Source organism: Pagrus pagrus, assembly GCF_965226575.1.
Source record: "Pagrus pagrus genome assembly, chromosome: 8".
Lineage (NCBI taxonomy): Eukaryota > Metazoa > Chordata > Actinopteri > Spariformes > Sparidae > Pagrus > Pagrus pagrus.
In genome coordinates this window covers 32,543,981-32,557,232 of record NC_140192.1, presented here as the reverse complement: position 1 = coordinate 32,557,232, position 13,252 = coordinate 32,543,981, and the positions used below count along the sequence as shown (strand labels likewise).

Below are 13,252 nucleotides of genomic sequence, written 5' to 3'. Positions count from 1 at the left end.
CTTCAGAGAAAAGTATCCACTCAGTAACTGCGCATAAACTTACATTCACTACTAATAATAATACTACTGCTTCTACTGCTACTAAAATTAAGAGCAGCACAGTTACCAAGGCAGGTTTTATTTTCACCTGTCTGTGGAATCAATGTTAGATGCTTGGATACACGGTAAAACGATCTCATTAATGACATAACTTTATTATTATTATCATTGAAAGCTTACATCCCTGCTTTCTCCGGGCCGTATGCAAACGGATATAACTTTGTGATTGCACACCAAATTACACACGTTGGATACATCAGTTGAGAGAAACAGACCATTTTTCCATCAATGGAAAATCTGCAGAATAAATATATATAGGCCTACTGCCATGCTGGAGGAATTGTTAATTTGCTTTTGAATAACGTTGAAATGAGAAACAAAATTATTAGCATTATTCAACTCTCCCCTTTTAATATCCGTTATCAAAAAGGTTACAGTTATAGAGACAGAGAGGTTTTTATCATTTGCAGATAACACAAGAAGGTACAACGAAGATTGATATAGAACAATTCAATGTTTTTTAAAGAGTAAAAATAAACTTTATTTACAAGGGATGCTCTGTGCCAAGCAAATGTATGTCTCATCTTAGCTTTGCCTTCATAGAACATATAACATGTTTCTTTAAAAAGCCTATAAATGAATTACAATAAATCCCTGAAAAAGTTTGTAATGGTGAAACAAAAACATGTCATATCACATTTCTCACTTTATAAGTTCAGGGAGAAACAGACAGAATACATTTAATACACCAAGATAGTTCTTCAATAAAGCTCACTGAGGTCGAAGAATTAATCAAAGACAACAGCAAAAAAAAATGCACATTTCCTTCACACCCGCTCTTCTGGAGAACAGCTCATTTGATTGGCTTGATATATATGTAATATAAAAGCAACAGGCTCATTATATAGTAGTATTCCCACATTGGTTTGTGACAAACTCAAATACAGTGGGGGGGGGAGAGAGGTGAAGGCTCAAGGTCGGCGGTCATATTCACTGATCTTCCTCTTGATGTGTGACAGTTTGGACCGGAGATATTTACACCTTTTCTTCTTAATTTCATAGTTTGGAGACTGCAAATGATAGAAAATAATTCAAACTATTGCATTTTATTCACAAAATAACTGCATTTCACTGTAAAGAACAACATTGGTGGAAATTACTGTATATGCCTTACCTTCTTGAGGTTCTTCAGTCGGGTGAATTCATCCATGGCATGCTAAGGATAGAAACATAATAGTCAATGACCTGAAGTGACCACTCATAAGAAAGCAACATCCCAGAGTCACACACAGATTAGTTCTATGCTAAAACAATGTCTTTTCTGACCCAATTACATTCTCACCATAATTTTATTCCAATTAAATTTTCCTCTCTACTTTCTCAACACTTGGCCACGTTCTCATTTTTATCCAAACAGAATTCTATTTGTTATCATAACCACAGATTTTAGATCTCCTTATTCCTTTGAAAAAGGGTAGAATGAGCCACAACTCAAACTGGCACTGCTACACTCACAAGGAACTGTGGACTGCCCTCAGGGTGTCGGTCCAGTTCTCTGTCCAGGTCAGCCAGGTCCTGGTTTATGCCATCCAGCTCAGCCTGCAGGCTCTTGTACTCCTGGTGATCTCGGTCAAATTCCCGTTTGTAGTTCAGACGCTCTTGCTCATCCACAATTGAAGGAAACATACTGCAGACGAGATATATAGTTATAGTATATGTTATATGTATATGATGTATATGATATAGTACATAATGTTATAGTCGCCTTAACATCCACTCACACGCTGAAGTCCTCCTCGTCCAGGTCATCTCCAGAATACACATCAGTGTCATTGTCCTTCAGCCTGGGCTTCAGGCCTCCCACAGAGCTGCTGATGTCCGAGTCTCTGCAAATACCGATATACACATTTCTATACATTTTTGTGGCATCCTCTGTAGCAGATCATGGAAGCTGGGAAAACATCTCTCTGTACACAAACAGCTGCACCTCTAGTCAGCAGTCCAGGCCCACTCCAGTATATTTTGGCATTTTTATATTTCTAATTTTTCTGTGTCATTTTCAGACTATTGTTGATGAGCCACACTGTTTGTCACATATTTTTTGTCAACTGAATTAAGCCGTAGCTAAAATGGAACAATGACGTAGGACTATAGTGGAGTCTGGGAGTCATACATTGCCTTTCAAGCTTAGTTTATATGGGTTACAAGAGTAGAGTTGCTCCTCTAAAGTAAAGGGGAGTGCATAGAGTGTGTGTTTGGGTGAGAGAGAGGGTGACAGTGGCTTTGCTAAGAGCAGACAGGTGTTGGCGATCGGAGCAGAGGGGTGGAGGTGGGGGGACCACCTTGTGACTGTGCAAACTAAACACTCAGTAGTCTACAGACATTGCTACAGACAGATTGTTGTGAATTTCATAAAGCTGCACTCCTCCCAACCTGGTCATAAATTCTTTAAAACACTCCCCTCCAGTGGTAGGCTATGATCCATCCAGACCAAGGTTAAAGCTTCCACATTTACTTTTACGTTACGGTAATGCTAATTTATGCATTATAATTTGAACCTTGCATATATTCCTTATATAATAAACATTTGCACATTCCTACGTCATTATTCTCTACCTTCCTTTCTCATCATGTTAAGCACTGCACAGCTTTTTTTTTACTAAACTCCTTTTATGTCAAAACTTACATGGCAAAATATCTGTTTTCTGATTCTGATATTTATCTAGTGAATCTTTGCTGACAGCAAAGCTAGCTCACTGGAGGACAATCAGTGTTAAAAATAGTGTGGTAATATAAAACAACCAAAAAGACAGATACCAAAAGATAGCTATAGTGTGGGTTCAGGCAAATTAACCAATACTGTAAATAAAAGTTCTAAGTAACTATAAGCTCGATGGTAAACTGCCCTTTTTCTTTCACTCCAACAATTTGGCTTCCTGGTATATAACAAGTTATCCAAGCCTCATGGGGCTACAAGTGTCTCTATAGACCAGCCTTGTTTTTTTCTTTTTTCTTTTATACATGGATTCTCTGTGCTGTCAGACAATATATGAGGCCACTAACTTGCTATTTTTCAAATGTTATATTCCATAAAACATCAGCGCAGTGTGGAAGTATACAGACAGCAACAATTTTTTGTGTCTTTATTGTAATAGCTCTGGAATTAAGTATATTATCTGAACCGATACCATAACTATGGAGGTTCAGTTACTGACTAGTACTGGCCAGACTGTGCTGACGCTATTGGACAGTTGTGGAGCCCCACAGCTGTTGAAATGCAGGATGTGTAAGGTGGAAGAATTTGGTAAAAGTGGCCTACTTTTTATCTCGTCTCAACCTCCAAAGCACGACCTTTGATTTAAGTGTGTGAAAAATTCCTTTTTTACCTCTTTTCTCTGCGTTTTCTGTGATCATCTTCATGCCGTCAGTATGAGTGAATATTAATTAGGGGTGTTGATGTAGGTTCTCAGTCATCAAGGTCATTCTCAGTGCTGTAACGTTGGCAACTGGACTTTGACGTTGTCTTCAAGAAAGCGTTTTGTGCGTACGCCACCTTTTGACGTGAAACCTATGCACAGATTTATAAATGAGGCTTCTGATCCATGTGCACTCATTTCCAAGTTGATTTTGGATTTAAAAAGAAAACTGTGCAGTTTGGCATACCGCAGGTTTTATAAAGAAGAACATTTTTTGGTGTATATACATTTCCTCATTTGTACATACGCAAAAATGTGTGGATTCTCCATTAGTTTTATAAATGGGACCCCAGAGCAGCGCCCAAAGATTGAGCTAACACAGGCCTACAGTAAACTCATCATTCAAACTGAGGGAAATCTTTGAATGAACAACAGGCTCTTCTGAGGTTAGGGTTAGGGTTAGTATGGTGTACTGTATGATTCATATCTCACCCTGGCAGATAAAGAGGCTTCTTGTGGTCCAGCTGGTCCAGATAGTCTCTGGATCCCCCAACATGGGGATTGGGGTCATTCAACAACACCTCTGGGGCACCAGACACATTATTCACCTGGAACAAGAGACAAGGGTTCAGCAGAGTTTAGCACTAAAGGTGCTTGTTATTTCACCTAAATTGTTTCCAACACCCTCATTTGCGTCCTTTCCTTTTGTCCTAGTCCTGCCCACCGAGGATTCGGGGAGAGACACAAGGAAACCAAGGTAGGAGAGAGGACCGAGAAAATATGTTTTAAGACAAATGAGACGTCCTGTCCTCTGCAGCGTCACGTGAAGTGACGTCCGTCTCTGATGATGGCTGCAGCTGATCACAGCTGGATCAGCTGTCAGTCAGCTTTAACAACTGTAGCACGGTCTATGCATCCATCATTGTTTTATAACCTCCAACTAAACCACAAATACCGTGTATTCTGTTTCCCAAAAGAAAATCCATCCCATCAGCAGGCTCATTGCATGCATCAACATTCATAAGAAACTTTGCATTGACTATCAATGCCTACCATTGGGTGTGGAGAGGGTGGGATATGGGGCTGATATGTGCACACATTTCCAAGTTGATCTGAGATTTGTAAAAGGAAATTGTGCACCGGCAGGCATATGACATGTTTTATGAATCAGAATATTTTTTTGAGTACATACATTTCCTCATTCGTACGTACACAAACATTTAGTGTGGATTCTACGCAGAGTTTTATAAATGATGCCACAGGTTATTGGCAACATTTTCATCATGTAGATTGACACTCGGAGGTTGCTGCAATGAGGATTTTAAAAACAGTAACATGCAGATAGCAGAAGCAAGGAGAATGCTGCCTGAAATAGTCGGCCAAAGGCAGGTGTATACCACCAGTCTACATCCTCTGAGACAGACCATGAAGAGCCTAAAGAAGATGGTCTAACTTTTTGTTAGTGTGGGAAGTGTAGTAGTTTGGAACTTTGGCAAAACTAATAACTAAACGTCAAGATATCTTACTTGAATATTGACTATATTTTATTTTATATTGTCTCTCACAAGACCCTCAACCCTATGAAAGTGCAATGTTAGAACTAGATTACCCCGTAAGTCCCCCTCTGTCATGTGATAAACTTTTTTTTATTTATTTATTTTTTTAAACCAGGGTAAACCTGACATATTGGTGCTTGCTACATAAGTAAAAAATCTGCACGTGCACACCTTTATTAAAGTATTAACCATTTACAATAGCTATTATGGCTTCTGTAGCCATTTATTTTTTATCCATTCTTCTCCTGGAAAGGTTTGCTTGCATGGGGTTTCAGTCAGGTCTTCTGAGGCTCCTCTCATACTTGCCCTAGTTTACACCAACCTGTTCTCTTCATATGATAAACATTCTGGTTGTACATAGCATTGACCAGGACTAACCGGTTCCTCTACTTCTCCCTCCATGCCTGAATACCACCGAAACCATCACTGCCATCAACAGGAAGCTTGAGACAATTTTTTCAGCCAGGACAATGGCTGAATTATCAGGTCTGTAGGCATTTCTGGGAAATGTCACACACGGCATGAAAGTAATTTTCAGGTTATTACTTTGAAGGTCATGAAGGAACCCTTGGATTTGTAACTATGTTCTTTTGTACACCCACTCCTCAGGATTTCAGTGTTATTCAGATGTTGTATGTGCTATTAGTTGTTGGATAGGTTTTTATTTTTAGAGCACATCCTCCTCCCAACAGAGCACATCAAGCTGCAACTAAGAGTGGTTTAACAGACCACACCCAGAAACTGCAAATGAAACCGATCCTTGTCTGTCTCTCTCTCTCTCTCTCTCACACACGCACGCACGCACGCACGCACGCACGCACGCACGCACGCACGCACGCACGCACACACCTTTATCAGTTCTCAACTGTCTTAACTAATACAGACCCAAACGGAATCAGCAGATTTTTTTCAGACTCTTCAGTAGTGATCCAGAATGAAAATTAGCAGAATTCAGAGGAATGTTTCTTAAAGAGATTAACTGTTTTCATCAAGACTGTTTTTGAGCAAACACAATTCATTAAAACAACCTTAATATATCTCAAGCAGGTTGAAATAAATAGTTATTACTTAGTTCCTCAGCAGTCAATATTATATTTTGTTTACCAAACAGCAGATTCTGTGTGGACCTATATATACATATAGCCTAAATACGTCTTAGCTGCATTTTCTTTAAGAATGTCTCACAGAAGAACAGTTTAGACTCTATGCTTGGTTCCTTAACATTAAGTATTTTCCTATGTAGCCATTTCCGTTCTAAAAAATGACAGTTGAACATTAAGTAGAATTATGTCATGGTTTCAGGATCTCCAAGTTCCCTAGACTTAAAAGACTCTTGTGGAAGTTGCTTAAGTATGTTAACAGCTTATACAGTGGAGGAAATAATTATTTGATCCCTCACTGATTTTGTAAGTCCGCCCACTGACAAAGAAATGAACAGTCTATAATTTTAATGGTAGGTTTATTTTAACAGTGAGAGACAGAATATCAAAAAGAAAATCCAGAAAATCACATTAAATAAAAGATATAAATCATTTCGCAATTCATTGAGTGAAATAAGTATTTGATCCCCTATCAAAACATTAGTTAGTACTTGGTGGAGAAACCCTTGTTGGCAAGTACAGAGGTCAGACGTTTCTTGTAGTTGATAACCAGGTTTGCACACATCTCAGGAGGAATTTTGGACAACTCCTCTTTGCAGATCCTCTCCAAATCCTTAAGGTTCCGAGGCTGTCGCTTGGCAACTCAAAGCTTCAGCTCCCTCCACAGATTTTCTATAGGATTAATGTCCGGAGACTGGCTAGGCCACTCCATGACCTTAATGTGCTTCTTTTTGAGCCACTCCTTTGTTACCTTGGCTGTATGTTTTGGGTCATTGTCGTGCTGGAAGACCCATCCACGACCCATTTTAAGTGTCCTGGCTGAGAGAAGGAGGTTGTCACCCAGGATTTCAAGTGTTAAGGCCCCATCCATCTTTCCCTCGATGCAGTGAAGCTGACCTGTCCCCTTAGCAGAGAAACATCCCAAAGCATAATGCTTCCACCTCCATGCTTGATGGTGGGGATGGTGTTCTTGGGGTCATAGTCATAGTCTGCAAGATTTTTATCTATTATGGCGTAGTGTGTTACCAATGGTTTTCAGCCTTGTGCAGGTCTACAGTCTTGTCCCTGATGTCCTTAGACAGCTCTTCGGTCTTGCCTATGATGGAGAGGTTGGTGTCTGATTGATTGATTCTGTGGACAGGTGTCTTTTATACAGGTAGCGAGTTGAGATTAGGAGTACTTTCTTAAAGCGAGAGGACTAATTCTTTATGGTTGGTAGGGGATCAAATACTTATTTCACTCAATGAAATGCAAATCAATTTTTATCTTTTTTTTAATGTGATTTTCTGGATTTTCTTTTTGATATTCTGTCTCTCACTGTTATAATAATAAATCTACCATTAAAAGTATAGACCGTTAATTTCTTTGTCAGTGGGCAAACTTACAAAATCAGTGAGGGATCAAATAATTATTTCCTCCACTGTATGAACATCTTTGCAAAAAACAAAAACAGCAGCAAAAAAGTAAGACACTGATCAAACACAAGTTTGTACTCCAGTATTCACCAAACTTTAAAAACAGAACTACTTAGGCACTCAGTAGAGCACGTAACTCCAACATGGCCCAACGATTTTAAGCATAATTCAATATGCAAACTGGATAGCCCTGTATCACTCTAAATTTTAAACCAACCATAACTGCTTAACCGTAATTTAAGATCACCGGATCATTAATCTGCATCGAAATGTACTCACTCATAGATACCAGCCACCTATATACACCTGTTTTTTCAACAAGATCCATGCAATATTCCTTGAGAAATTAACCAAATTTGAAAAGTACCCTATCTCTCATGTTAAAGACAGTGAGAAAAAATTCCTGGAAATAGACTTATCTATTTGGTATCTTGGGACATTTTTTTGTCATCTCTAGACTAGAAAATGAATAATGTTGCAGGGTTTTGAACAGTGCTTAGCTTAGCAGCAACTGTTTACAATGACTGATGGTGGTTGATGGGGGTTTAAGAACTGGACTTCAGTGGATTGAATGCTTATCGTCTAACTGAGCATGTACCCTTCCCACTTAAAAAATACGTACAGACACTTGTGTACAGACACAACTGTGTTTGATTTTGTGTACAATTTTTTAAACTACTATACTATAGTCCTGTAAAATGTTGAAATTACCTGATGTGCTAACGAATAAATACTTAGTTGATCTATGCTACACAGATTTTGCCACACAAACACATACACACACATACTCACCCACTCCCCAATGCTGTTGTGGTGAACATCATTAAGGACCTTCACTTCCTCCCAGAGAATGCGGTCCCGGCCCCAGCGCCTGATCTGGGAGCGAGACTTGAATGCAAACACCAGCAGGATGATGAGGGCAACAAACACCAGGAATCCCAGGACAATAGCGATGGCCTGCAGGAAGCACAGGACTCAACATCAGTGGGCTGAAATTACATCCACTAACATGGATCATAAGTAAGAGGGAGGCTTGAACGTGGGCACGACACAAGCCTCCGACTGATCAATATTTGGTCTGAGTCTACAAAGCAAACAGAATAGCCCCGAGCCATTACTGCACTATGACAAAGGTTCAGTTCCAAAATAAATTTAAAAAAATTACAAAGACACTTTTGGATAGTACCATAGTAACATTCAAACAGCAGTATGTAAAACACTGGTATGCTATGGTATGGATTTTTTTCTGGAATTAAGGACCTGAATTATATGTAATTAGAGTTTTAAATAGTAACTCTGTTACAATGGAAATGCACTTAACTTGTTTGTCTGTGAATCTGCACCAGATAGAAATCAAAAGGCTGACTACACCTCTGTGAAACTGTAATTGTTTTTGATCAATAGGTTATCATATAATGTCAATTTCAGTCTTAATAATTATTCCTCTCAAAACTACAAAAAGGCTATTTCCCTTGTTTTCAATCTAATAAAATCATATTATATTAATATATATATATATATATGTGCTTGTGATTTAATAAAATAAATTCATACTTTAAATTCATACACAGAAAACTACAATTAAGATTTTGGCACTACACAAACTCCCTAAATTGTTTTCTCTAAATGTTGTGAAGCATATTGTGGATACTTTTATTGATTGCCAAGAATGAACACAATGGAACCAATGACTGTTGTGTCAAAATGTTGTGAAGCAACATTGTTATTGGAGTCGTTTTTAGTTGCCGGTGGAAAATTAGTGAAAAATTAGTGAAAATCATATGGCTAAAACTGAATCATATATCTGTGATATCTTTGTATAAAAATGACTGGACTCATCACTGGATTCCTGTTAGTAAAGGAGACAGTACACTCATTGTGCTCCATAGGGAAAAAAAGAAATAACATATCACACCTCTTGGGGCTCCACCACACAGTAATGGTACAGGTACTGGTTGAGGAAGATACCCTGAGCCTGGTTCTGGTTCTGATACTGAGCACACAGCTGGCGGACCTGGCTGTAGTACACAGACCCTGTGGACTGGGCTGTTGGGTTCACTGCTACCAGATACACAATGGTGGCGATGATCATCAGAAATGCCAAGATGGCACAGACGATGATGGTTGTGAGGTAGAACTTTGCTGATTTGGCAGCATTTTGCCTCGAAATAACCAACACAAATATGATGAGCACAGCTATGAAGGTAATGGCGGCAATGGCGATGATGAAGCCCTTGCCAGCTTTGGGATTCATTTGTGTCCCTCCGTAGCCATAGCTGCTGCTGCCACTTCCAATGCCTCCTCCAATGCCTCCTCCATATGAGCCGCCATAACTGCCGCCAAAGGAGCCACCATATGTGCTGCCGTATGAACCTCCATAACCAACACCTGGCAGCAAGCCAGCTCCACCACCCAAACCCATGAGGCTCATATCATAGTCCCAGGCTAGCGTGGAGGCCACACAGGCAAACACAGCCACACACATGACAATGATGATGATAGACAGTATCTTCATCACACCCGGTGGTGAAGTCCAGCGGTAGAAGTGAAGCATCGAGTCTCCTGGGTAGTATGAAAAGGCTGGATTGGACATGGGCTCACTGTGCTTGTGTCTGCTGCTATGGCTGCAACATAAGAGGACAAAGGGGCTTTGTCAAAGTATGCTGGAACAGAACAGACTGTGGAGTGATCTGCAAGCTCCTGACTGAGGCTGCATTTCACGTATGGCACGGTAAACACACACTAAACCACACTGATATAGACATAACTCAGATATGCCAGTGATACTGGACAAAAATAACATGAAGCTGACACAATTACACAAACACAACTTTTCATTTTAGGGCAGTCTATTTTTGGTTGATTGTTCATTAAAAAGGAGCAGTTCAACATTTTGTGAAATCCTCTTGTTGTCTTATGCTCTATTTTGCACAGGACTAGTATTAGCAGGGGACCTAATGTTATTTAGAAATTACCCTCACATCTGTGTTTCATGTAGCGTATTTGCAGTTGATATGGGAAATCTAAATTTTATTCAAATTGACATGATCTCCTGAATATGATGTCAAGGCTCATAACAAACATCAACATTTCAGATGTGGAGTGTCTGTTGATCAGCAGACACATTATTAATATAAAGTGATTTTACCCACTAACTGCATGTTTTATAAGCATAAATACTCATTTACAGCCAGAATATTTAGATCAAGTAAATATGACAACCATATGTTGCTTCTAACCTTCTCTGTCATCACTTTAAACATCAATCTTGACAATCTCACAGCATAGCTGTTGAGTGCTGGTAAACTTTTTACAAGACATGTTCAAGTTTCTGACTTGTTCAGTTGTCTGAACAGAAAATACATTTAAAACAAACAAACAAAAAAACAACCAACCCCTAACCTGTTTTAAACAAAAACAGAAGTTATACTGCCACTGTAGTAATTATAGTAATTAAATCTGGTGTACAGAAAAGACACACACAATGACCAGTAAGAATCCAGTCCAACTTTAGATTGATATCTGTTTTCATGTTTGTGTGTACAGGCACGTTTTCCCTAGCTTAGACTGGAAATGTAAAAAAAAAAATGTAATGCAAAACAGTCGCAGATCAGTTTTCTGTCATCAACTAATCCACTAATCCTTGCAGCTCCTTGCAAGAAAAGAGGCATATTTCCCAAAAATTCAACTGTTCTTTTGAACAATTATGCTGCTAATGTTAGAACCATTCCGCTGTTACAGAGGGGTGTATACAGAAAGTAAATACTCCAGCAAAGGTGAACAAATCAATAAATCACTGATTAAAACAGGAGGAAAAAGTATGTCTGCAGATGTTAGGACTTAATCTATATACCTGTGTGTGTAACAGAAACATGATGATGACAGTGTAGTAATAAGGGATTAATATAAGTCAACTTACTGTTTGCTACCTGGCTGGTAGGGAGGGGGGCTGTGTTTGTCCCTCGGCATATTGAACTGCAACTGGAAATTACCCTGCTAAAAAAAAAGAAAAAAAAAGATTAATTAAAAAAATAAATACAGCAACTGATTTTAGAAGTACATAAAAAATGAGATTTTTATCTAATGGGAAATGTCAGTGTCATTGTTCAATCAACCATCTTAGCAGCAGTGTTAGCCATCAGATTTCCCTCCAAACTCAATACACAATCATTTTAATTCAATTGTCAAAAAATGTGAATATCTTATTAAAGAAGAAGAATGGGACTGATTGGAGTGCCAGATTTTTTTTTTGGGGGGGGGGGGGGGGGGGGGGGGGGGATCTGCATGGATTTTTTTCGACCCATTCAAATGAATGAAAATGTCAAAATCTTGTAATGTTAAGGAAGCCGCTAAAAAATTCCTGGATCCATCCCTTGATGTAGATCTGCACCAATAGTTAATGGGGTCTACTCTGGGCCAAGACCAATCCTCCATCCAAGTTTTGTAGAAGCAGTAGTTTTTGTGTAATCCTGCTACAAACAAACCAACCAACCAACCAACTAACCAACCAACAAACAGAAATCGGTGAAAACAGAACCTCAGTGCTTGACAGTTTTCGTGCTATGGACATGTTACCAAAACCAGTGCTGAGGTTCCATACCCAGCCCTACCAATCTGAATGGAAACCAGCGGCTGCCTGGGTGTTATAGGAAAACATTAAACATGTAAACCAATGTGCTTGTGTTAATCTGGTAATATTTAGTTGATGTTACAGTTGGCAGTAAACTAGCATAGTATGTCATATACTTTTCAAATAGAGCATGATGGCTAGCTCTCTTAATTCAAATATCCATCAATGAGCTGCTGTTCAGCTCCCGAACAGGAGGCAAGTCTTCTGCTTGGACATTGTTTGTTGTGAAACAAAGCAGCAGTAAGTGGGTGTAGATATGCTGGCACACCAGCTGAGACTGGCAAGTTTAAAATATGAGAGGAATGCTACACAACAGCAAAAGAAAAAATAAAATAAAGCCAAACAAATAGAAATTATTCGAAATGAAAGGAAGTCTTTGAAAATAACCATCTTAGGCTGTAGGTTAAGCCAAAACTAAATAAAGGCTAACTCAACAAACGCAGCAACAATTAAGAGCTTATTCCTGACAAACTATCTTTTAAAACAGCACAATTAAACCTGCTTTAACGTTAAAATTCTCTCCACAGTGGGTAGTCAATTGAACTCTGATTACATTTTGCCCTCAAACTTCGGTTATCATGTTTAAATTGACTCACCTAGTCTGACGAAACGACTGATCGAAGTGAAGACAGCAGAAACGCTCAGTTGATGAACACAACAAAACACACACGGCCGCATCCCCGCGAGGTGCACAGCGCGCGTTCACAGAGGACAAAGAGACGCGCCCACAGGTGTGTGCTCATCAGGTGGGCTCCTCCCCAGGTCATACAGGACTAACCTGTCTGCTCGACACGAGGCAGCCGCACAGGTTACTGTCCCTTGTTTCCAGAGGCCAAGACTTACGTTCCAGTTTCAGTTGTGGGGCAGATTTGGAATGAATTTAAGTGTTGTCATTCATTAATATGATTGAAAACAGAGCTTACAGCACATGACAATGTTTTTCGTGTTATTATTAAATCCTAAACAATTTTATAGGCTATACATATAATATTTTTCTGTATCACCAACTTTGTTTTACAATCAGTGTAAGAAATCCTCACAACTTATTTGAAAAAAAAAAAAAGAGTAGAGTAGAAGTAGAGTAAAAACAAATGTT

General features: G+C 39.1%; 1 protein-coding gene across 2 annotated transcripts; it reads right to left on the bottom strand.

Annotated features, from left to right (window-relative positions):
• Positions 1-243: 243 nt before the first annotated feature.
• oclnb (occludin b) lies at positions 244-12,839 on the bottom strand. 2 transcript variants are annotated; one of them, XM_084360467.1, is made up of 9 exons: positions 12,753-12,839; positions 11,446-11,519; positions 9,442-10,150; positions 8,319-8,483; positions 3,948-4,063; positions 1,821-1,925; positions 1,555-1,726; positions 1,214-1,255; positions 244-1,109 (listed from the first exon to the last, which is right to left on the bottom strand). In XM_084360467.1, exons 2-9 carry the CDS (start codon positions 11,493-11,495, stop codon positions 1,011-1,013), a joined length of 1,458 nt encoding a protein of 485 aa, XP_084216593.1. In that variant the 5' UTR covers positions 11,496-11,519; positions 12,753-12,839; the 3' UTR covers positions 244-1,010. The 2 variants fall into 2 exon arrangements, with proteins under 2 accessions (XP_084216593.1, XP_084216592.1); XM_084360466.1 differs by having other exon boundaries at positions 11,446-11,522; positions 12,753-12,832.
• Between the last annotated feature and the right edge of the window lie 413 nt (positions 12,840-13,252).

What these genes read in the sequence shown, in the direction of transcription:
- oclnb (XM_084360467.1), bottom strand. Translation starts at nt 11,495, where the DNA reads ATGCCGAGGGACAAACACAGCCCCCCTCCCTACCAGCCAGGTAGCAAA. An exon ending in AAGCCTCTTTATCTGCCAGG is followed by an intron (nt 1,926 to 3,947) that starts GTGAGATATGAA and finishes CGGTATTTGCAG; the next exon opens with AGACTCGGACATCAGCAGCT. An exon ending in AGGGCAGTCCACAGTTCCTT is followed by an intron (nt 1,256 to 1,554) that starts GTGAGTGTAGCA and finishes TTCTATCCTTAG; the next exon opens with CATGCCATGGATGAATTCAC.